At 45.2% G+C, this 26,277-nt stretch overlaps 1 protein-coding gene across 1 annotated transcript in view; it reads left to right on the plus strand.

Annotated features, from left to right (window-relative positions):
- Positions 1 to 26,277, plus strand: part of dnah9 (dynein, axonemal, heavy chain 9) — a 591,107-nt gene that overhangs the window by 99,953 nt on the left and 464,877 nt on the right. The window contains exons 20-26 of the mRNA XM_078225415.1: positions 5,404 to 6,274; positions 8,049 to 8,179; positions 8,597 to 8,723; positions 15,056 to 15,208; positions 16,573 to 16,698; positions 18,616 to 18,855; positions 21,377 to 21,537. Of these exons, the coding sequence (XP_078081541.1) occupies positions 5,404 to 6,274; positions 8,049 to 8,179; positions 8,597 to 8,723; positions 15,056 to 15,208; positions 16,573 to 16,698; positions 18,616 to 18,855; positions 21,377 to 21,537 (1,809 nt within the window). The remainder of the gene's footprint in view (positions 1 to 5,403; positions 6,275 to 8,048; positions 8,180 to 8,596; positions 8,724 to 15,055; positions 15,209 to 16,572; positions 16,699 to 18,615; positions 18,856 to 21,376; positions 21,538 to 26,277) is intronic.

Genomic DNA, 26,277 nt, shown 5'->3' on the forward strand with positions numbered 1-26,277 from the left:
TGTAGAGGTGGTGTCACAATTTTCAATTTTGGCTGACATATTGCACTTAACAAAATATTGTGCTGAAGCAGACGGAGTAGATTATTTTCTTTCCCAAGACCTTTATGGCTTTCTTTACAGCGCAGTTTATCAAACAAAATGAGACACAAATCCCAGATCAACTGTAATTTGATAAAACTGAGCCAAGGTTACAAACACATAAAAAAAGAAGTCTCAGTGCAGAAGAAGCCACACAGTCAGCGACTGAACGTTGCTGTGACAGTCAAAATTCACTGCGCCACTCTCTCCCCGGAACCCTGTACCTTCCAACTGCTTCAAATGTGAGCCACTTATCCCTTCAAGGTTGCAATTGCCTCTCCTTCAGCTATTCCCCATGGCCAAGCAATCTGTGGGTGCTATCTTACTGAAAAATGGTAGAGTGTTGTTTCTGGCAAGAAAACTGGCTTGTTTCTCTCCAGAGAAACTGCTTTTCTCTCCAAATTTTACAACACTCTGCCAAAAACAAATTGAGGGACCATGATTCACACCGTCAGATGGGGGTATGGGGGAGGGGGGGGGGTGGGTAAACACATTAGCTGAGCCCGGCTGCTCAGAGATTGGGGCACCATCCTTTAAAGTGTGCCCTGATCAGAGCAGCAATAAAAAACAAGGCCTTTGACAAGATACCAAATGGTAGGTTGTTGCATAAGGTTAAATCTCACGGGATCCAGGGTGAGGTATCTAAATGGATACAAAATTGGCTTCTTGACAGAATCCAGAGGGTGGTTGTGGAGGGTTGTTTTTCAAACAGGAGGCCTGTGACCAGCAGTGCGCCTCAGGGATCAGTGCTGGGCCCACTGTTATTTGTCATTTATATTAATGATTTGGATGAGAATATCGGAGGCATCGTTAGTAAGTTTGCAGATGACACTAAGATTGGTGGCATAGTGGACGGTGAAGAAAGTTATCTCCAATTGGCAACGGGATCTTGATCAATTGGGCCAGTGGGCTGACGAATGGCAGATGGAATTTAATTTAGACAAATGCAAGGTGACGCAGTTTGATAGATTGAACCAGGGCAGGACTTACTCAGTTAATGGTAGGGCATTGGGGAGAGTTACAGAACGAAGAGATCTAGGGGTACATGTTCATAGCTCCTTGAAAGTGGAGTCACAGGTGGACAGAGTGGTGAAGAAGGCATTCGGTATGCTTGGTTTCATCGGTCAGAACATTGAATACAGGAGTTGGGATGTCTTGTTGAAGTTGTACAAGACATTGGTAAGGCCACACTTGGAATACTGTGTGCAATTCTGGTCACCCTATTATAGAAAGGATATTATTAAACTAGAAAGAGTGCAGAAAAGATTTACTAGGATGCTACCGGGACTTGATGGATTGAGTTATAAGGAGAGGCTGCATAGACTGGGACTTTTTTCTCTGGAGCGTAGGAGGCTGAGGGGTGATCTTATAGAGGTCTATAAAATAATGAAGGGCACAGATCAGCTGGATAGTCAATATCTTTTCCCAAAGGTAGGGGAGTCTAAAACTAGAGGGCATAGGTTTAAGATGAGAGGGGAGAGAGACAAAAGTGTCCAGAGGGGCAATTTTTTCACACACAGGGTGGTGAGTGTCTGGAACAAGCTGCCAGAGGTAGTAGTAGAGGTGGGTACAATTTTGTCTTTTAAAAAGCATTTAGATAGTTACATGGGTACAATGGGTATATACACATGGGCCAAATGCGGGATTAGTTTAGGGGTTTTAAAAAAGAAAGGGCGGCATGGACAAGTTGGGCCAAAGGGCCAGTTTCCATGCTGTAAACCCCACCCCACCATGGAGGCCTCAGGGGCTCCTCACCCCCGATTGGAGCCAGCATTCACGATGTCCCCCCCCCCCCCCCCCCACCCCCCGACGGTCATCAGCCGCTGCTCCCATTCTACTGCCCACCTTCTCACCCCAAGACCATCCACAACATACCCTGCTTGTCTGTTCACACCCAGCCCATAACCACATCTGCACAAATCCTTCCCCCATGAGGCTCCCACTGGGGCCCGTCCCTTGGCACAGGTTGGGATTGCCATGGTGGCATGGACACGATGCTAACCTGGCAATGCCAATCTGCACCATGGGGGGGAGCACTTCAGCGGTCACGGGCATTCAGCCTCTGACCTTCGGGTAAGCGTTCTCCAAGGCAGCCTTCACGACACATGACAGCGCAGAGTCGCTGAGCAGCAACTGATAGCCAAGTTCCGCACACATGAGGACGGCCTAAATCGGGATGTTGGGTTTATGTCACACTATCAGTAACCCCCACAGCTTGCCTCCTGGACTTGCAGAATCTCACTGGCTGTCCTGTCTGGAGACAATACACATCTCTTTAACCTGTGCTTAATGCTCCCTCCACTCACATTGTCTGTATCTTTAAGACCTGGTTGGCTGTAGAGATTCGCATTCGAATCAGTATTCTGTAACTTGATTTTGTGTCTCTGTATGCCCTGTTTAAGAGCAGAAAACCACTCCATCTGACGAAGGAGCAGCACTCCGAAAGCTAATGGCATTTGCTATCAAATAAACCTGTTGGACTTTAACCTGGTGTTGTTAAAACTCTTACTGTGTTTACCCCAGTTCAACACTGGCATCTCCACACCATGGGGCACTGTCAGGGGGCATTGCCAGGGCACTGTCCCTCATCCTCCCCCGGGGCCTATACTTGCCTTTATGCCCTTTGAAAGACCCCCGCCACGGGTTCACGTGTGTGTGAACCTATTGTAAACTGCACTGATGTGAGGCGAGGGGTCAAGATACAGTGCGCGGGAGGAGGAGGGAGTAGAGTGCCGGAGGCGGGTAGTGTTTAATTATAATAAAATGGACGCTAATGCATGTAAATCAGGTTCACATCTATTACTGGTGTGAACCTGATGATGTCACTGGCCGGGGAAGGTCTGTAGTCACGTTCTCGCCGGCGAGATCTGCGATTTACAGATCTTGAGCCCCTGTTGGCATTCGCATGGATGACGAACATGGGCTCATAACGGCCTCCCATGTTTGAGCAATTTTCTACATTAGACCATGTTCCTCAAGCTCTTTCCTCACACACTCCTTGTCATTTTTAAACTGTTCTCCTCTCATCATTGAATGTCCAATCAGAGGAAATATTTAAAAACTGTTCCTGGTTTAAAAAGAAGGTTCATGAATAATTTGGACTTGGAATTGGAAGTACCATTTCTGATGGATAGCCAACTGGGCAATGTAATTTAATTGGCTGGTGTAGCTTAAGTAAAGGAAGAAAGCAACTTAATATGGAAATACATAATACACTTGTAGAATGTTTATGTTTAAACTTGTACTTACTGTAACCCTTCGAGAATTTAGAACTCGGAGTCACTGTTTAAAAATAAGGGGTTGCTTATTTAAGACCGAGATGAGAATTTTTTCTCTCCGGTCGTGAATCTCTCAGAATCCTTACCGTGCAGAAGGAGGCAATTCAGCCAATCACATCTGCACTGACTCTGACAGAGTATCCTACCCAGGCCCTATCCCCGTAACCCCAAGTATTTACCCCGCAAACCCGTCTAACCCCAGCATCTTGGGACTCTAAGGAACAATTTAGCATGGCCAATCCACCTAACCTGCACTTTGGACTGTGGGAGGAAAGCAGAGTACCCGGAGGAAGCCCACGCAAACACAGGGAGAACGTACAAACTCCACTCAGACAGTGACCCAAGCTGGAATTGAACCCAGGTCCTTGGGATGGGAAATTTCAGTTATGAGATGGATTGGAGAGGTTGGGACTGTTCTCCTTGCAGAGAAGAAAGCTAAGAGGAGTTTTGATAGAGATGTTCAAAATCGTAAGGGGCTGGATAGAGTAGATAGAGAGAAACTGTTCCTGCACATAAAAGGATCAAGAACGAGAGGGCACAGATTTGAAGTGATTTGCAAAAGAAGCAAATGGGATGTTAGAATAAATTTTTCATGCAGCGAATGGTTCGGTCTGGAATGCGCTGCCTGGACGTGTGGTGGAGGCGGGTTCAATCGAGGCATTCAAGAGGGCATTAAATGATTACTTGAATAGAAAAAATATTCAGGGGTACAAGGAAATGGCACAAAGTCATGATGGTTGTTTGGAGAGCCAGTGCAGACATGATGGGCCAAATAGCCTCCTCCTGTGCTGTAACAATTCTGTGAAACTATAAGGAGTAGTTAAAGTAAATAGCATAGATGCATTTGAGGCAAGGTTTGATAAGCACATGAGGGAGAAAAGGATAGAAAGATATATTGATAGCAGAGCCAGGAAGAGAAACCATAGTCCCGGGTGTTTACCCTGCTTCCATATCCCAACTCCACGCATGTCCACTCCCTCACCTCAGACCCCCACTCCCTTACTTCACCCACCCACACCGACTCCTTCACTTCACACCCCCACACAACCCTCAACCAGTCAGCTTCCAGTTTGCTCAAGAACCTTCTCAATTGCTGCTTCTGGACTTTGGGCACTTTTTTTTTGGTGGGCTTTTCCAAAGTGGAACAGCAAAGACGCCCAACGTCAGAAGCGGCAGTTCAGCAACTCACTGATAATGATGCAAAAACCAACTCTCGGACAATTGGAGCTCTCCGACTGAGGGTTCTGTTTCTAACAAAGAAACAGCCTGGCTCCTCATTCTTGACACCATTACAACACCAAGCTCAGGTCTCTCCCCCACTTCCCCCTTCCCACTGGGCTTGCCCGGGCCTTGTATTTTGTACCGTCGGTACCTCCCTAGGTTTATTTATTAGTGTCACAGGTAGGCTTATATTAATACTGCAATGAAGTTACTGTGAAAATCCCCTAGTTGCCACACTCTGGCGCCTGTCTGGATACACTGAGGGAGAATTTAGCATAGCCAATGCCCTTAATCAGCACGTCTTTCAGACTGTGGGAGGAAATTGGAGCACCTGGAGGAAATGCATGCTGACACGGGGAGAACGTGCAGACTCCGCACCATCAGTGACACAAGCTGGGAATCGAACCCGGGTCCTTGGCGCTGTGAGGCAGCCATGCTAACCACTGAGTCACTGCCGCCCGCTCCCGAACCCTGATTAACAGGGTTCGCTGAGGAGGAATGGGAGGTAAGTGAGGGCATAAATGGGAGCAATGAAACAGTTGCGCCTATTTCTGTGCTGTAGACTCGATATAACTCAATGTGAATCCTCTTGAGTTGTCGCAGCTGCAGTGAAAATAATCCCAGTATCTCAAATCTCCTCTTAATAGCTAAAGTCTCTTTATTGATTTTTCTGGAGAAATCTATGTTGTATTAGCTCTATAGTCATAATGGCCTTTCTTGAGCCTGTGGCTGTGGTCTGTGCCTCAAAATGAACAGAAACTGCCGCGCTTTCTAAGATAATATTGTATGTTGCTTACGAAATTGATTCATTGTTCTATTTGAACAGGTTTGACAGTTTACGTCCTTACCCGATGTTGGACATTGTCTACTGCCAGATCAGCCAAATGGAAGCCACCATGGGCACCATTAATGAGTCTGCCAGTTTATTTGAGGTTAATGTTCCAGACTACAAGCAACTGAAGCAGTGCAGAAAGGAAGTATGTCTCCTGAAAGAACTCTGGGATATGATCTTTCTGGTGGATTCAAGTATGAATGACTGGAAGACAACTAAGTGGCGAGAAATCAATGTTGAAAACATGGATATGGAATGTAAGAAGTTTGCTAAAGACATTCGTGCCTTGGATAAGGAGGTAAGGGCATGGGATGCCTTCTCTGGGTTGGACAACACAGTGAAGAACATTTTGACTTCCTTACGGGCTGTGGCTGAGCTTCAGAACCCAGCCATTCGGGACAGACATTGGTACCAATTGATGCAGGCCACAAATGTTACATTTACTATGGACGACAGCACAACTCTCGCTGACCTTTTGAAACTGAACCTGCACAACTTTGAAGACGAGGTGCGTGGAATTGTGGACAAAGCGGTGAAGGAAATGGGCATGGAGAAAGTATTGAAGGAACTGAACACAACCTGGAGCAGCATGGAGTTTCACTACGAGTGCCACCCGCGCACTTCTGTTCCATTGCTGAAGTCTGACGAGGAGCTCATTGAGACCCTGGAGGACAACCAAGTCCAGCTGCAGAACCTGATGACTTCCAAGTACATTGCCTTCTTTTTAGAAGAGGTGTCCAGCTGGCAGAAGAAGCTGTCCGTCGCTGACTCTGTCATTTCAGTTTGGTTTGAGGTGCAGCGCACATGGTCACATCTTGAAAGCATCTTCATTGGGTCTGAAGACATTCGATCCCAATTGCCCGAGGTATAAAACAGTTTTCAAGAAAAATATCATCTCTATTTTTAAGCACAATGAAACAATTAAAACTTATTTTTGAATTTGGAAGTAGTGATTCTAAAAGGGTAAGTGTTGATTTCCAAGTTGAGACAAACGATTAGAAACCGCGTAGAAACAAAATGATTTGTGTGCCCAAGTATGCGGATCACTAAAAATAAGTGTGCAAGAATGAAAAGAAATCAAATGAGCCAACTGAATGATTGTCTTGGTGTGGCGCAGTGGTTAGCACTGCTGCCTCACAGCGCCAGGGACCCGGGTTCGATTCCAGCTTTGGCTGATTGTGTGGCGTTTGCATGTTCTCCCTGTGTTTGCGTGGGGTTTCCTCCCACAGTCCAAAAATGTGCAGGTTAGGTTGATTGGCAATGCTAAATTGCCCCTTAGTGAAAGGGGAACTAGCAGGGTAAATAGATGGGGTTACAGGGAATAGGGCTTGAGTGTGATTGTTGTCAGTACAGACTTGCTGGGCTGAATGGGCTCCTTCTGCACTGTTGGGATTCTATAATGATTCTTTATTTCAAGGAGGTCGGAATCTAAAGTAGAGGAAGTGATGCTCCTATTGTGTGGAGCTGTGCTTAAACCTTGTGGATTCTTGGGAGGTCTTGTGGCACAGTGGTAGCATCCCTGCTTGGAGACCATAAGCTCTGGGTTCAAGTCCAACAGCGGGACTTGTTGATCATGGAAGGAGCATTCATAATGTGGATCAATGGGCTGGTAATTAGCTCTGGAATCCTTCCCCAAATTCTATTCTCCAAAAGGGGAAAAAGGTGTGTGAAGATACGCTAAAACATAAAGTGTGGACATCACACCGCAAGCAGGATATATTGGTCATGGATGAAGTACAGAGTAGATTCAGCTGAATGATACCAGGGCTTAAAGGGTGAAGGGGTTTAATTATGAGAATACACTGCATAAACTTGGCTGGTATTCCCTTGCATTTAAAAGGTTTTGAGGGGTGATCTAATGGAAGTGCTCAAAATAATCAAGGATTTAAGTTAGAAACGGAAAAAAAATATTTCTTCTGGTTGGAGAATTCAGAACAATTGGGGACAATTTTAAATGAGTGTTAGGCTGTGTGAATAACCCCCATGATCTGCATGGGGAATCAGTAATTGACCTCCCTGTTGGGCCCGTTGCATACGAGCTCCCTGGGGATTGCTAATTAGCCAACCAGGTGGAGCTCATATACCAAGTCATGTATAAAGCAAGACCCTGAGAGGGTCCATCAACCTTTTAGTCCCGGTTGATACCTGTTGTGTTCACCACAGGCTTGTGGTTATTGTTTATGTTCATTTTGTGCAATAAAAGCACGGTTCCTTCACAGCTGACTCCTGGAGTTATTATAGGTTGTTTAAGAATGAAACCAAGAAGCAACTTTTCATACAAAGAGTAAGAGAAACATGTAACTCTTTATCAAAAAAGGTTACAGAGAGACCTGAAATTTTGAAAACCGAGAATTGTGTATTTATTAAGTTAGGATGACAAGGAATATAGACCAAAGTCAGCTAAACAGTTGAGGCCGACTTCATCTCTGATGTAATTAAATTGCAGGGAAAGCTCAGTGGACTGAAGGCTTACTCTTGTTGCTCTGTTTCTGTTTGTCAGGGATTTTGAAGTTACAGATTGGTACAAGAATTACACTTCTGCTTGACTTTTTTTAAAAAGTAGATTTGTGAGTGATTTATGATCCAATAATAAGTACAGATGTATGAGAACATTTACTATTACCCCATACGCTGTTTAGGATTCCAAGCGTTTTGATGGAATTGACGTAGGCTTTAAGGAGCTGGCTTGGGATGCTGAACGGACTCCAAATGTCGTGGAAGCTACGAACAAACCAGGATTGTGTGAAAAGCTGGAAGACATCCAGGTCAGGTAGGTTATACATTGGTGTCCAATGTGGGTCTTTGGAAAATTTGAAGGAATATCCTGACTAGCTCAGCAGAGATTAAATGGTAATCTTATCAGGGCTGCAGATTTTCAAAGGGCTGGTGCATATTAGAAAATTGATTTCTCCATATGATGTGGCTGTCTGCAGGGCCAACTGACTTTTGAAGACCTGTGGATATATACTCACCACTTGGCTGCTAGGGAATGAATCAATTTCCATTGCAAATTCCCAGCGAATGTGGTTTTTGCTTGAATATTGACAAATAAACCAGCCTGGGCAGAACAATACCCAAAATCACTGCAATAACTAACTGGGTCAGATTTACTGCCCATTAACTGTAGATAGGTCAAATTACAAATAAGACTTTTCATGTCCTGTTGACCTGTTCTCTTCCTGTACAGACTGGCTCTCTGTGAGAAAGCACTGGCCGAATACCTTGACACGAAAAGACTGGCGTTCCCCAGGTTTTATTTCATTTCCTCTGCGGATTTGTTGGATATTCTATCCAACGGCACCAACCCTCATCTGGTAAGTGGCGTAGATCACAAAAGGCTAAAAATTAGTGTTGGTAATCTCATTTTATAAGCACCTCAAATTCCCCTCTCCACAACAGTAATGGATGCACTCAAGCACTCAAACAGAGCTGACAACTTCGAGGCAAAGATCATTTGGGAAAAAAAAATCACACTGTTGTGTTAACTTGCCTTCAATGCAAATTAATAAGGATTATTGGATTATGATCCGACATCAGTTTGGCAAATGGTTTGTTTAACTGGTCTGGGTGTCACAGGGTCTAGCTTAGTTCAAGTAGCAGAACTCTCATTCCAGAAAAGATTGTCTGCACAGCACTGAGGGACTGTAACACTGACTGGGATTTTCCACTCCTATTTGTTTGGTGATGTGACTGGAGAATATCACAGGAAGCCCTTGGGTACATTTAAAGGTGATGTAAATGCAGGACATTCCCCGGCAGTGGCAGGCCACGTTTCCCAGTGTCTAACATCGTGAATGTCGTTATAGGACATTTGCATATCAGGCCCACACACTAGAATCATACCCCCACGTCAAATTTAAATCCCATGGCAGCTTGATGTCAGAACAGCCCAATGTGCGACTGAATTCAAAAGGTGTGTACCTGGTGAGCAGAGCTCCAAGAGAAACTCAGAAGTGAGCGCACTCATGCTGGTGCTTCTGCTTGGCTGCACTGTGGTGTCGGGCACAGGCTTCAATGAAGGAGAGGGAAGGGAACCTGGGGCACAGCCTTCAGTTTAACTTGAGCTCAATTGACATGCTTGGAGTCAGGCTAATCACCCAATTGTGCCTATTCAAGCAGCACTAGTGTGTGGGAATGCCAATAATTGTTGCTCTACATTTAACCCTTTTGCAATACCATTGGGCAACTGGGCAAGCTAGCATATATCCCCTTAGAAAGGTGGCCATGGCACACTGTCCAAGGATAGTGCTCCTAACCCTTTGCTCTGGGCTGAAGTCCTTATTGACAAGTGTCTATGGTTCAAGCTAAGTGCAAGGATTTGGAGTGCAGGTTAGGCTAGCTGAATGCTTCTTTCCTGCTGCTGTCAGAATTTTGAATGGACTTACCTTGCATTAAGTTGATCTTTCTCTACACCCTAGCTATGACTGTAACACTACATTCTGCACTTTCTCATTTCCTTCTCTATGAACAGTATGCTTTGTCTGTATAGAGCGCAAGAAACAATACTTTTCACGATGTTAATACAGGTGACAATAATAAATCAAATCAAAAAAGAATGGCTCTATCTTCAAAGTCTGTGAGGACCTTGAGTTCTGGCAACCCTCCACCCTTCTGGGATCTCTCCCTCTTGCAGTGTGTCACCTTGTCCTGCATGAAGACAGATGGAGAGAGTGTAAACAGGATGCATACCAGGGCAGATGATAAGGAGGCCTTCCTCTTATTTGAAGTGTGTAGAAGGGGCTTTTAAATATGGTGCACGGGTTATTGAAGCGCTGAGTTGATGGAGGGGTCGGGGTGAATCAGAGGCTGTCCAGCAATGATCAAATGTGAAACCTGTGCTTCTGGTAAGTGCCGCACAACATGATGCAGAAAGCTGCTGTTACCACCAGCGGGCCAAACACAACTTCACCTGCCCGATATCGAATGTTGCCAATTTTGGGGACGATTTCACCCACTGAGTTGTTGGCCTTCCGATGAGATGTTGTTTTAAGGCCCTTCCTGCCTGTTACAGGGCTTCGATGGCTGGTAATGGTGTCAATGTGCTAACCAAGAAATACCTGGGGATGTGCTGGTGGGCTAGCTCCCATTCCTCCTTTACCCACCATTCGCCACCAAGTACACATTAAACTGTCCATTCAGCTCATTGCTATTTGTAGTATCTTAATGTGTGCGAAATGATGGTTGCATTTGATATATAGCAATTAGTGGGGTGGCATAGTGGTTAGCACTGCTGCCTCACAGCGCCAGGGACCCGGGTTCAATTCTAGCCTTGGGTAACTGTATGGAGTTTGCACGTTCTCCGTGTCTGCATGGGTTTCCTCCGGGAGCTCCAGTTTCCTCCCACAGTCCAAAGATGTGCGGGTTAGGTTGATTGGCCATGCTAACTTGCCCTTTAATGTCGCAACATGTGCAGGGTATGGGGATTAGTAGGGCAAATATGTGGGGTTACAGGGATGAGGGCTGGGTGGGATTGTTGTTGGTGCAGGCTCGTTGGGCTGAATGGCCGCTTTCTGCACTGTAGGGATTCTATTTTTTTTCTATGAATTACTTGCCTTGGAGGAGTGCAGTGAAGGTTCACTGTGTGAATTCCCGCATTGGAAGGATTCTCTGACGAGGAAAGGTTAAATAGACTGGGGTTTTATACTCTGAAGTTTAGGAGAATGAGAGGTGATTTCATTCAAACTTACAAAATTCTTACAAGGCACGACAGGGTAGATGCAGAAAGGCTGTTTCCCCGGGCTGGGGATCTAGAACCAGGGACACAGTCTCAGAATAAGGGGCAGACCATTTTGGACTAAGGTGGAGGAGGAATTTCTTCACTGAGAAGGTGGTGAATCTTTGGAATTCTCCAGCCCAGAGGGCTGTGGAGGCTCGATCATTGAGTATGTTTCAAGACTGTAATCAATACATTTGATTTATTATTGTCAGATGTATTGGTATTCAGTGAAAAGTATTGTTTCTTCGCACTATACAGACAAAACATACCGTCCATAGAGTACATGGGGGAGAAGGAAAGGAGAGGGTGCAGAGTGTAGTGTTACAGTCATAGCTAGGGTGAGGAGAAAGATCAACTTAATAGAAGGTAGGTCCATTCAAAAGTCTGTTGGCAGCAGGGAAGAAGCTGTTCTGGAGTCGGTTGATACATGATTTCAGACTTTTGTATTTTTTTCCCGACGGAAGAAGGTGGAAGAGAGTATGTCTGGGGTCCTTAATTATGCTGGCTGCTTTTCTGAGGCAGTGGGAAGTGTAGACAGAGTCAATGGATGGTTTCCGTGATAGACTGGGCTATGTTCACAACCCTTTGTAGATTCTTGTGGTCTTGGTCGGAGCAGTATTACTACATATTAATTTCTACGTATTAAAAACAATGATGGATACGGAGACCCGTGCAGAAAACAATGTTGAAGTAAAGATTAACCATGATCTCATTGAATGGTGGCATGGGCTCAAAGGGCTGAAAGGCCTTCTCTTGCTCCTATTTCTTACGGTCTTATTATCATGGCATCCTAAGTTATTCATTTCATATGAAGGGCTTCAGAGATTAGCAGAAATGTGTTTAGATACTTTATGAATGCAAATTCCCCTTTCAATATCGTTGCCGATACAGAGTGAAATGTCCAGCTTCAGTAGAGAAACTCATCACCCACACTTTGTTCCTGTGTTTGCTTTGGAATGCGAGTAGGCATTCTGGAGGGATGGACTTGAAGGAGAGCTCAGCGGCAGTAAAAAGCTGATGTGAAATTTGTGAAGCTGCCATCATTAGCTTGAGGGAGGTGTGAATTTTCAACAAGAATGTCAATTTGGACTGCTTCGACAAATTAATCTCATTTGAAATTCCTAATTTTCCAGAATAATGTGTCTTGTTGATTATTTCTCAAATCCCCATCCCAAGGATTAGCATTCCTGGTTTAAACAAATATATTTCTTTGAAACACACAAAGATATTGCATTTACTTAGAATTATTTTATAATGATTCAGTTTTAAGATTGTGTTGGAATGGCTGCATTGTTAATCGAAGTTAATTAATATACTTTTGACAATAATGAGCCAGATAAATGAAAGCCCATTAACTGTTGCTGTCAAACAGAAGGATATCCTGGTGATTTGAATCATTGATTAACATGGACTGTGAAAAAAGGTGCAAGTTATATTTTTCCTTGTCTCAGAATGAGGCTAACAAGTTAATAATCCGTAAGAGAGAGGCGTGACATGTCCAATCACTTAGGGAGAAGGTTAATTTAAAATGGTTTCCCAGGTTTCCTGAGCCACAGAGCGCAACAAACAAAAAGATCGTGGTTTCTCTCATTACCCCCTGCTGAGTTGACAGACCTTCAGCTACAGGCGTACGTGTGTGTCAAGGTTGTGCATACTTAGTGTTTATAGTGTGAAATTTTCCCATAATTTGTCAGAGTGTCAGGCTCTGACTGCAAACGGGCGTGAAACTGTCCAGGTGCACTGCCGAGTTTTCAGACCAATGTTCAGCCACCCTGGTTTATGTTGATGGGGAGTGGACTGATTGAACCGTCAAGGTCGGCTCCACAGAGATCGGGGCGCCATCTGTAAAGGGTGCCGCGCTCCTATCAGCACCGAGCTTAAAAGTTCCTCCATTACCCCCCATCCCCACCACAAAGGTATCCTGACTCCCTCTCTCCCCACTGCACAATTAGCAGCTCCCCCCCCACCCCCCTACTCCCCGTCCCACAGCCACCATGGCACTATTGCAGGCACTCCCTCCCTCACTGTTAGATCCCACTCCTCACAGCCACACATAATGGGAACCACCCCCTCCCCCTCATCCTCCCAACCCTCGCACACAATGGGTCTCTCTAGCAGGCCTGCCCTAGCTCTGCCCCCTGGCACGGTTTGGCACTGCCAGGTTGGCACAATGTCAGCCTGGCAGTGCCATCCTGTGCCAGTGGGCACTGCCAGGGCATGTCCCTCTCCTCCCGGGTGGGGAGTGGGGGGGGGCGGGGGCTGTACCTACCTAGGTGTCGCCGGCAGGATCCCCTCGAATGTTTCCCCTCTTCTCAGCGCTGCTGCGAACCTCATGAGTGTGACGATACGTCAGCGAGGTATCAATATTCCACGGGAGGGGATCATGATGGCGGGGAGGCCCTTTAATCCTATATAAATTCATTGAAAGATATTTAAATGAGGTTCCCGCCCTTTCTTGGTGGGAGCCTCGTTATGTCACTGGAAAGGGTCAGGGAAAATCGGGAAATGAAATCTCGTCAGCGAGAATGCTATTTCCCAACTCTCACATGACTTTGCCCTAGTGTCTTCATTCTCACTTGCGGCGATCGCAGGGTTAAAATTACACCCATAGTAAGCTAATCAAGCTTACCTGTTGTTGCTTAAAGCTTTCTTCTCCTAACTGTGGACATTGAATCTGTGAAATAACCTGAATGGGTTTTTTTTTATACTATCGGCGTATTTTAAGATTTATTGTCAGAGCAGATAGGGTAGCTCGTTGGAGGTGAAATTGTGGGTCTACAGAGAGCTTGTTAGAGTTTCGCTTCCCTCTTATTCAGCAGGTTTGTGATGTCAGCTGCGTTAGTTGAGCAGAGATTGTGAAATTCTCAAGAGGTGCACACTCTCATTCTATTCTGACTTATAGAGAATTAAGCTGGCAGAAGTTAAATTCGGAATTTGGCGGATCCTCATGTGGAAAGAGTGGGAAAAGAGCTACTATTGAACACATCTGCTCGGGAGGGCAGTTGCACTACTTCACTGAATCATGAGACAAAGGTCACAACACCAGAAGCTACGTGTAGATTTATCTTAGCAAAATCCATAAATTCCACTGAAAAGCGGAGTGTGATGTTGAGAAGCTATGGTTTCAGTTTCCAATATTTCTGACTGGATGATTAACAGAGTCCCGTAAAGGAAAATGGAATGCGATAACCTGTCCCTCTTAATGGGGAATAGCATTGACTTCTTAAGATCTGCATTGTATCCAAGCTTAAATACCCGAGCATTGTGTTAGTTTGGTCATTTCTCAGAGAAAACCTGAGGCGACATGGTGTGCGGAGTGGTTAGCACTGCTGCCTCACAACGCCAGGGACCCGGTTTCAATTCCCAGCTTGGGTCACTGTGTGGAGTTTGCAAGTTCTCCCTGTGTCTGTGTGGGTTTCCTCCGGGTGCTCCGGTTTCTTCCCACAGTCTGAAAGACGTAATAGTTAGGTGCATTGACCCGAACAGGCGCCGGAGTGTGGCGACTAGGGGAATTTCACAGTAACTTCATTGCAGTGTTAATGTCAGCCTTACTTGTGACTAATAAACTTTAATTTTCCCAAAGCCACATAAGGGTATTTAACAAGTGAATACAAATCGAATAGACCTGACTCTGCACAGTCTCTACATTCACTACGAACACTGAAGAGACACAAACATCAGTTTAAAAAAACCCTCAAGTTATGAGGCACCTTTCATATCCTTGGGGTGTGAGCTGAGATGTGACAGCTAAAAGATGACACATCTCTGTACAGAAAATGGGGCTTTAGTATGCAGCAGCTGTAGGGGAATTCAGAATGGTATGTGTGAAGTAAAAATGACTTGTCAGATTCAGCATAAGTTTCCACTCGTGTTTGAGAGTACGGATCAGTGCTTCTTTTCACCTGTGTCCTTGAAACATTAAATCTCCAGGTTCAGCGTCACTTGTCCAAACTATTTGACAACATGGCGAGCATGAAATTCCAGACCGAGGCAGACAATCAGCCAACTAAAATTGCCGTGGGGATGTACAGCAAGGAGGATGAGTTTGTGAACTTCAAAGAACCATGTGACTGCAGTGGGCAGGTAGGAAAAGCACATGTTGTGTGTCTGGTGAAGTTAGTGAACTGCTTCGCCTTTAGCAATGGTAATAAGAATGGCCTAACCACGGAAACACACATTCCAGTGAATGAGGGCACACATTGGCTGTGGATTTTCCGGCCCCGTCCTGGCACGATCCGCTGCCTTGGGAGATTTGATGGTCCATCGACTTCCGACGGGGCTGGAAAATCATATCACATCACGTGTTCCATGTTTTTGCATCGAGTGTTGTAACTTGTGCGGTTTGCTATGGCTGAAGAATTGCATCATCTCTTGCCTCCATTTGCCTCCACTTAGTATTATGACACAAGGAATGTAGCAGATACTGATTTAATATTGCTCTTGGATGCCATGAAAACCATTTGATTTGTTAAAGATAGTATCCCAACCAGAACTTATTATCAAATATACCTATATTTTCTTTTTAAAAGCATTATTACCTTTTTCTTATGTCTTGCCCTTGACCAGGAAGTGGCTGCACTGTTTATATTGTCATGTATTCTGCAGTTCCACCTGTGGGTCATTAGTTTATTTCACAGGGATGTTAATCCCATGCCAATGATTTGAGCTTTTGCGGTCAAACATTTAAATTATTGCTGTCTCTGATCTCCCATCAACTCTGCTGCAACTTTGGGCGGCATGGTAGTACAGTGGTTAGCACTGCTGCCTCACAATGCCAAGGACCCAGTTCGATTCTGGACTTGGATGACTGTCTGTGTGGAATTTGCAAGTTCTCCCGGTGTGTACGTGGGTTTCCTCCAGGTGTTCCGGTTTCTTCCCACAGTTCCAAGATGTGCAGGTTAAGTGGCTGGCCATGCTAAATTGCCCCTTAGTGTCCAAAGATGTGTAGGTTAGGTGAATAAGCTGTGGTAGATGCATGGGGTTGTGGTGATGGGGTGGGGAAGGGTGAGCCTGGGTGGGATGCTCTGTTGGGAAGTTGGTGCAGACTCGATGGGTCAAATGGTGGCCCCCTGCACTTTAGGGATTCGATGGTTCTATATCTCCAGCCTGGACAAGCTTGCATTGTTGTGCTGTGGTTGGAACCACGCTATCCAAAGGGAGGTTTGTTTAATTGGACAGTACACCTACAGTCAGTGGTGGAAGGCAAGTGTGATTTATTGATTTTCATGAGTGCTATGCCTCTCATGCTGAACTGTGAAAACTGGTGGGACTCATTGCAACTGACGCATGTAAAAGCAGCAAATTCTTGCTTTCATTGCTTTCTGATTCTCACTGGCTATTCCCTCAAATTCACTTCTACTTTTGTGATCATTAACTTGACGGATTACAGGATTGTAGCCTTAGTTTGTATCGTACTCAGGCAACACTTTACTGACTTTCACTTCTAGGTTGAGACCTGGCTGAATCGGGTGCTTGATTCCATGAGAGAGACAGTGAGACATGAGATGACTGAAGGTGTGGTGGCCTATGAGGAGAAGCCCAGAGATCAGTGGCTTTTTGATTACCCTGCCCAGGTAAGCAAAATGAGCAAGTTGTGGGTCTGGTGTTTACTTTTTTATTCATTTGTGGATCATGGACGTCCCTTCTCACCTTAAACCTATGCCCTCTAGTTTTAGACTCCCCTACCTTTGGGAAAATATATTGACTATCTACCTTGTCTATGCCCCTCATTATTTTATAGACCTCTATAAGGTCACCCCTTAGCCTCCTACGCTCCAGAGAAAAAAGTCCCAGTCTATTCAGCCTCTCCTTATAACTCAATCCATCAAGTCCTGGTAGCATCCTAGTAAATCTTTTCTGCACTCTTTCTAGTTTAATAATATCCTTTCTATAATAGGGTGACCAGAATTGCACACACAATTGCACACAGGCGGCACGGTAGCACAGTGGTTAGCACTGCTGCTTCACAGCTCCAGGGACCTGGGTTCGATTCCCGGCTTGGGTCACTGTCTGTGTGGAGTTTGCACATTCTCCTCGTGTTTGCGTGGGTTTCCTCCGGGTGCTCCGGTTTCCTCCCACAGTCCAAAGATGTGCGGGCTAGGTTGATTGGCCAGGCTAAAAAAAAAATTGCCCTTAGTGTCCTGAGATGTGCAGGTTAGAGGGATTAGTGGGTGGATATGGGGGTCGGGCCTGGGTGGGATTGTGGTCGGTGCAGACTTGATGGGCCGAATGGCCTCTTTCTGTACTGTAGGGTTTCTATGATTCTTTCTATGAGTATTCCAAGCGTGTCCTTACCAATGTCTTGTACAATTTCAACAAGATGTCCCAACCCCTGCATTCAATGTTCTGACCAATGAAACCAAGCATGCCGAATGCCTTCTTCACCACTCTGTCCACCTGTGACTCCACTTTCAAGGAGCTATGAACATGTACCCCGAGATCTCTTTGTTCTGTAACTCTCCCCAACGCCCTACGATTAACTAAGTAAGTCCTGCCCTGGTTCAATCTACCAAAATGCATCACCTCGTATTTGTCTAAATTAAACTCCATCTGCCATTTGTCAGCCCACTGGCCCAGTTGACCAAGATCCTGTTGCAATTGGAAAATGTGCTGTGGGTTGACCCCACAATGCCGTTAGGGAGGGATTTTGACCCAGTGACTGCGAAGGAACAGCGATATATTTCCAAGTCAGGACGGTGAGTGGCTTGGAGGGGAACTTGCAGGTAGTGGTATTCCCATGTATCTGCTGCCCTTATCCTCCTAGATGGAAGTGATTATGGGTTTGAAGGTACTGTTCTATTTGACCCCCGATTGCATTTTAGTCATCGTACCATATTGCAGCTAACAACAGTTTACCGCTGGGAGAATAACTGACAGATTTTGCCTTTATTGCCTGGACACATCACATTGTCAAAGCACAGAAGATAATCAGGTGTCACAGAATGACATGCTGGTGAGCAGAGACTGGCTATTTACCCTTCCATTCAATTAAATTGATGGAAATTAGATGATCTCTGTGGCACATGATTTGTACCACCCAATTTTACTCTCTGTACTCGACCCAAATGATTCTTTACACCCAAAAGATAAGATTGAAATCTCAGCTAAGACATCACTTATTTCAGAAACCACCACAGCTAAGAGACATGTTTGGGTGTAGTTTGCTCCATAATTATTCTTCACATAGTGTCCAGTCAGTCAATCATCCATTCCCATTTAAAGTTACGCAAACATTTATATGGTTTGCTGAAATGGAACACAACTTGAGATGATCTATAAATGACCTTTCGGCTGGAATGTTACCACCGTCCACGCTGGCGGGATTTTCCCATCCCGCTGCAGAGAATGGAGATTTATCTGGATGCCAAATTCTCCAAACTCGCTGCCGCGGGAGCAGGGCATGAATGGCTGGTAAATCCGCCCTTATTCTTGACAAGAACATTGGGCAGGGTAGTCCACTTAAAAGTTGTCTCCGTACTCTTTTGAAACAGGTTGCGTTAAGTTGCACCCAGATTTGGTGGACCACAGAGGTTGGCATTTCGTTTGCCAGACTGGAGGAAGGGTATGAAAATGCCATGAAGGACTATTATAAGAAACAGGTGAACCAGCTGAATACGCTCATTACCATGCTCGTTGGCCAACTATCGAAGGGCGACCGGCAAAAGATCATGACCATTTGCACCATTGATGTCCACGCCCGTGACGTCGTCGCAAAGATAATCGCTCAGAAGGTGGGTGGTGCTGAACGGCAACAAAATATTGACACAATTAATTAAATCTCACTTCAATTTTCATCACTTTCTTTCATGTGGAGTATTTGTAGCTTTTCCCTTTCTCCTGTAATTATGAACATCTATAAGCAGCTCCTTTTTTATTTATTCGTGGGACATGGGCATCGCTGGCTGGCCAGCATTTATTGCCCATCCCTTGTTGCCCTTGTTCAGAGTGCAGTTGAGAGTCAATCTGGGGTCACACGTAGGCCAGACTGGGTGAGGACGGCAGATTTCCTTCCCTAAAGGATATTAGTGAACCAGATGGGTTTTACCAACAATGGTTTCACAGTCACCAGTAGATTCTTAATTCCAGATATTTTTTAATTGAATTTAAATTCCACCGTGGCAGGATTCGAACTCTGGTCCCCAGAGCATTAGCTGAGACTCTGGATTAATAGTCTAGCGATAATGCCACTGGGCCATTGCCTCCCTCTAACAGCATGAAAGAACCCAGCCACTGGTGCCGGCAAGCCACCGTGTATCAATGCCAGTCACAGCCCAAATAAGTTGTTCTATGACTCTATAAGTATCCAGAGGGGCAATGTTTTCACACAGAGGGTGGTGAATGTCTGGAACAAGCTGCCAGAGGTAGTAGTAGAGGCAGGTACAATTTTATCTTTCAAAAAGCATTTAGACAGTCACATGGGTAAGATGAGTATAGAGGGATATGGGCCAAATGCGGGCAATTGGGATTAGTTTAGGGGTTTCAAAAAAAAGGCAGCATGGACAAGTTGGGCCGAAGGGCCTGTTTTCATGCTGCAAACCTCTATAAGTGGCATGGCTAGTGGCAGGAAGGGCATCCAGTTGTAAAATTTCCCATCAAATCCAAGAATGATGGTTGACACAAATGGTAATGAACCAAGGTTGAATGGCATATTAATCTCAAACTACTTAGTGAAGTATTAACCTGGACACTAATCTTTTTCTTGGTAATAGGTTTATTTACAGAATGCAGCATTGCATATATCTGCTTCCTACCTACCAAACCGGGTGTCCCAGCAGTCTCTCTTTATAAGTCCTCTAACTACTTAATTAAATAATGTCTTTCAACTGTGTATCTTAACACTAAGTAACATACCATTAATCTTGTGGTGACCCCATGTAACATTGGAAAAGCTGGAAGGAAAGGAAGGATAGGTAGCACCTTCACGTATCAATCTATTGGTTTGGCAGAGACAGCTTGAGCTGGTTCAGTAGGGGTCTTTTTAACCACAAGCGATATTGGATCAAATACCCAATACATCTCTTTTGATTTTCGTTTCCATTGACTTCCACAGCAGTGAACATCAGGAGGAATATATAGCAGTCGGCTTATCCAGCATTACCCTTTTAATACTGTTATTCAAAGCCAAAGTTACCCGCAATGAGCTGGCAAGGGGTTTCTCGTAGCAAGAGCTACTGAACATTGCTGTTTCTGGCATTATTTGAAACTTTAATAAATCAGTTGCAGTTCAATTCCTTGTTTCACATTCTCTTATTATGAATCCTAAAACAAGTTCAAAAATAACAGTATTATAATTTTATTCACTTTTTTAACCTGCCTGACCTGACACCACAATGCTTAAGAGGGCACCAAGTGCTAATGATTTCACAGAGACTCGAATCCAATTGGCCAAAATGTTGAAGCTGTGACATTTACACAAGTAAACAGCAGAATTTGGAAGTGAGCCTCAGTTTGCTGACCAATGGGCTGGCACGGTGGCAAAGTGGGTAGCACTGCTGCTTCGCAGAACCAGGGACCCCGGGTTTGATTCCCGGCTTGGGTCAGTGTCTGTGCGAGTCTGCACATTCTCCCCGGACCTGCGTGGGTTTCCTCCCACAGTCTGAAAGACGTGCTGGTTAGGTGCATTGGCCATGCCAAATTCTCCCTCAGTGTCCCTGAACAGACGCCAGAATGTGGCAACTGGGGGATTTTCACGGTAACTTCATTGCAGTGTTAATGTAAGCCTACTTGTGACACTAATAAATAACATAGACTGAGTTTATACTACCTCACCTCATAGGACAATCCCCCATCCGTGAAATCAGTCGAGTGAACATTCATTGTTCCCCATCTAAGGCCAATATATCCTTTCTTAGATAAGGAGGTGAAAACAGCACACAATTCTCGAGGTGTGGTCTCACTAAGGCCCTACCTGAATGCAGTAAGACCGTGTACTCTTCAACTCTAATTCCTTTATAAAGAAGGCTAGTGCACTGTTTGCTTTCCTAATTACTTACTGTACCCTGTTGACCTGGATTTGCTACCAAATAAACCTGTTGGACTTTAACCTGGTGTTGTGAGACTTCTTACTGGACCTGGATTTGACAGATTTGAACTGGTCACAGTGCCACAGCCCCCTTCCCTTTTGGCCACACACATTTTCTACTGTGCGTTATCGTTTACAAGGCTGGAGAAAGATGCTGTTTGCTTTTTTTGCTTTGAGTGCCGTGAACTCTCTGTGGAGTCAATTGATGGTTTCTGTTCTTTTTCATGTAGGTTGAAAACTCTCAGGCATTTGTCTGGCTCTCTCAGCTTCGCCATCGCTGGGATGATGAAACAAAACACTGCTTTGCCAACATTTGTGATGCCCAGTTTTTGTATTCCTACGAATATTTGGGCAACACCCCTCGATTGGTAATTACGCCACTGACAGACAGGTACGTTAATGTAGGCTTACAGATATTTGTGTCAAGTTTTATCACCCTTTGTATTGAACAGACTTCGAAGCCAAGAAATTTAATGATCCCAGTGTTGCTTGTGCACATGTTTTGTGCTGGAAAATGCTCTGCCTGCCATTCAGATAAAAGCTGAGGTAAAGGTCACCAGGGTACTAGCCTAAAGCTGGTGTTAGACCCTCTTGGCACAGTGGTTAGCACTGCTGCCTCACAGTGCCGGGGACCCGGGTTCGATTCCCGGCTTGGGTCATTGTCAGTGCGGAGTTTGCCCCTTCTCCCCGTGTCTGTGTGGGTTTCTACTGGGTGCTCCGGTTTCCTCCCACAGTCCAAAAGACGTGCTGGTTAGGTGCATTGGCCATGCTAAATTCTCCCTCGGTGTGCCCGAACAGGCGCCGGGGTGTGGTAGCTAGGGGATTTTCACAGCAACTTCATTGCAGTGTTAATGTAAGCCTACTCGTGACACTCATAAGTAAACTTAACTGCATGTAGGTTCTGATAACAGTTTCACTCCCTGTCTTTAAATTAGATGCTGAGAATGCAACCTGTCCTAGGCCCACTGCATTCAGAATAACCAGTCATCAACATCGGGAAGTTTAAAGGAAAACTTTATTGTATATGGAGCTTTGAGGGGTGGGATGGTGGGTGGGGGTGGTTACATGTTTCTCCTGGCACCACAACAGTCCCAAGGATCTTTTCAGCCCTCTACCTTGGCCCCCTGCTGATTACCTTCCCCTCCTGATTGACTCCCTCAACTCATTTGCTTTCCCCATCTCCGTCACTACCCTGTCTCTCATTCCCCCCACCCCTCTGTTGTTTAACCCTTGCAGGACTTGCCTCAGGGCTGATGTCATCATGGTGCAACGTTCTTTCAAATAGGATTGGCTGGTGAGCTGCCTGGGGACCTGCAGAGGGTGTCTGCAGCTTACCGGTCCAAGTTAAGTGAGCCCCTAGGCCTGAGATTCAGAGAGCCTCGGGCCTAACCAACTCATACTGCTCCTTGTGATTCTGTCAAAACCATCATTTCTGGAGCACAGGAAATTTATGGCATTTAGTCAGCAGTTATCTTGGATCCTTTTGACACTAAACCTTCCACATGAAAGGAACTTTGAACCCTAGCCAGTTTGGAGCTAGTCAGGGTGCATTTTCTATAGGTCCCTCAGTTGACCCCACAGGGTGGAGTTGCCTCTTGCAAGGTTTAGTTCAGTGTCACACCTGTCTGTTTGCCACAGATCATAGAATTCCTACAGTGCAGAAGGAGGCCATTTGGCCCATCGAGTCTGCACCGATCACAATCCCATCCAGGCCCTATTCCTGTGACCCCACATATTTACTCTGCTAACCTCCCTGACACTAGGGTCAATTTAGCATGGCCAATCAACCTAACCCGCACATCTTTGGACTGTGGGAGGAAACTGGAGCACCCAGAGGAAACCCACGCAGACATGGGGAGAATGTGCAAACTCCACACAGACAGTGAGCCCGGGTCCCTGGTGCTGTGAGGCAGCAATGCTAACCACTGTGCCACCATGCTGCCCATTCATGTTTGATTCCTGGCTATCTCTACACTGTTGTAATGGAAAACTGTATAAGTGCCCCTCTGCCTAACCTTTATATTGTTTTACTTCTGGGCAGAGATTGATTACAATGGTAATTATGTGGGTTATGCAACAATTTTTTGGAACATCTCTTTGTGCGTCTGATAAGCTGACTAGATTCCTTCGTGTTTCAGTGCGTGCTGGCCCTGGATTCCTTGCCTAATACCCACACTTATTTATCATACTGACAATGCATTAATTTAATGTCAACTTGTTAGTATCACCTATATAGTTCAATAAGATTAGACCAGCTGTAACTCAATAAAGTGACGCCAGGGGTGCCGAGAAACTCATTTAAGCGAAGGAATTAAATTATTGTGAGTTATGATTTATTTCCTTGCGATGTTGCACTACATCACTCGAAGCGAATCACATGCAAAAGCTGATATTTTATCTTTTTAATATTTTTTTTCCTCTTCCAGGCCAGTTCCCAGTCTCTCTGTGCAGTGATTAACTGCAGCTTATTTGAAATGGAAATCAGTGTAGATTGCAGAAATTCCTGAACTACATTTTTAAAATGTAAAGCCTGTGTGACTTTTTAAACATGAGCCAGATTGTCCACCAGCTGTTCTTGGTTTAGCTGCTGGCTAATGGGCTGCACAATGGGCACTGCGCCAGTACGCCGCCGTGCTGGGACAGTGGCCCCTGTGAAGTGGCATCTGAGCAACATCGAAGAATGTTGCCGTTCATAGAGTGCATAAGGGAGAAGGAAAGGAGAGGGTGCAGAAAGTAGTGTTACAGTCATAGCTAGGGTGTGCAGAAAGATCAACTTCATCTAAGATAAGTCCATTCAAAAGTCTGATGGCAGCAGGGAAGAAGCTGTTCTTGAGTCGGTTGGGACGTGATCCCAGACTTTTGTCTCTTTTTCCCGACGGAAAAAGGTAGAAGAGAGTATCTCCGGAGTGCGTGGAGTCCTTGATTATGCTGTCTGCTTTTCCGAGGTAGCGGGAAGTGATAGACAGAGTCAATGGGTGGGAGGCTGGTTTGAGTGATGGACTGGGCTACGTTCACGACCCTTTGTAGTTCCTTGTGGTCTTGGTCAGAGCAGGAGCCATACCAAGCTGTGATACAACCAGAAAGGGTACTTTCTATGGTGCATCTGTAAAAATTGGTGATTTGTGGTTTCGTGCATATCAGGATAATGAGCTTTATTTTTAATTCCAATCCCCTTGGTCTGAAGTGCAAATTTAGAACATAGAACATTACAGCGCAGTACAGGCCCTTCAGCCATCGATGTTGCGCCGACCTGTGAAACCAATCCAAAGCCCATCTAACCTACACTATTCCAATATCATCCATGTGTTTATCCAATGACCATTTAAATGCCCTTAATGTTGGCGAGTCCACTACTGTTGCAGGCAGGGCATTCCACGCCCTTACTACTCTGAGTAAAGAACCTACCTCTGACATCTGTCCTATACCTATCACCCTCAATTTAAAGCTATGTCCCCTCATGCTAGCCATCACCATCCGAGGAAAAAGGCTCTCACTATCCACCCTGTCTAATCCTCTGATCATCTTGTATGCCTCTATTAAGTCACCTCTTAACCTTCTTCTCTCTAGCGAAAACAGCCTCAAGTCCCTCAGCCTTTCCTCGTAAGACCTTCCCAGGCAACATCCTGGTAAATCTCCTCTGCACCCTTTCCAATGCTTCCACATCCTTCCTATAATGCGGCGACCAGAACTGTACGCAATACTCCAAGTGCGGCCGCACCAGAGTTTTGTACAGCTGCAACAAGACCTCATGGCTCCGAAACTCAATCCCTCTACCAATAAAAGCTAACACACCGTACGCCTTCTTAACAACCCTATCAACCTGGGTGCCAACTTTCAGGGATCTATGCACATGGACACCTAGATCTCTCTGCTCATTCACACTACCAAGTATCTTACCATTAGCCCAGTACTCTGTATTCCTGTTACTCCTTCCAAAGTGAATCACCTCACACTTTTCTGCATTAAACTCCATTTGCCACCTCTCGGCCCAGCTCTGCAGCTTATCTATGTCCCTCTGTAACCTGCAACATCCTTCCGCACTGTCCACAACTCCACCAACTTTAGTGTCATCCGCAAATTTACTAACCCATCCTTCTACACCCTCATCCAGGTCATTTATAAAAATGACAAACAGCAGTGGCCCCAAAACAGATCCTTGCAGTACACCACTAGTAACTGAACTCCAGGATGAACATTTCCCATCAACCACCACCCTCTGTCTTCTTACAGCTAGCCAATTTCTGATCCAAACCGCTAAATCACCCTCAATCCCATGCGTCCGTATTTTCTGCAATAGCTTACCGTGGAGAACCTTATCAAACGCTTTACTGAAATCCATGTACACCACATCAACTGCTTTACCCTCATCCACCTCTTTGGTCACCGTCTCAAAGAACTCAATAAGGTTTGTGAGGCACGACCTACCCTTCACAAAACCGTGTTGACTATCCCTAATCAAATTATTCCTTTCTCAATTATTATAAATCCTATCTCTTATAATCCTTTCCAAAACTTTGCCCACAACAGATGTAAGGCTCACTGGTCTATAATTACCAGGGTTGTCTCTACTCCCCTTCTTGAACAAGGGGACAACATTTGCTATTCTCCAGTCTTCTGGCACTATTCCTGTAAACAATGACGACATAAAGATCAAAGCCAAAGGCTCTGCAATCTCCTCCCTAGCCTCCCAAAGAATCCTAGGATAAATCCCATCCAGCCCAGGGGACTTATCTATTTTCACACTTTCCAGAATTGCTAACACTTCCTCCTTATGAACCTCAATCCCATCTTGTCCAATAGCCTGTATCTCAGTATTCTCCTCGACAACATTGTCTTTTTCCTGTGTGAATACTGATGAAAAATATTTAAACCTAGTTCAACACAGTGGGGGATAAACTGACTACGTTAAGCACCTACAAGGTTTGCCACAGGTTTTCACCATCATCTTGGCAAAATGGTGGCCTTGAACCTGGTCCATGTAGTGCTCATTTAACAGGCAGTCTGCAGCCGCCTAAACTTCTGAAGAGCCAGGCAGGAACAAATGCAACCCCTTGTATTGGATCAGGATAATTATGGCATCTTTTACCCAAACATGAAGCAAGAATTTGCCCCTTAGCAAAGAAGAGGTCCG

This window comes from Mustelus asterias, chromosome 12 (assembly GCF_964213995.1).
Source record: "Mustelus asterias chromosome 12, sMusAst1.hap1.1, whole genome shotgun sequence".
Taxonomy (NCBI): Eukaryota; Metazoa; Chordata; class Chondrichthyes; order Carcharhiniformes; family Triakidae; genus Mustelus; species Mustelus asterias.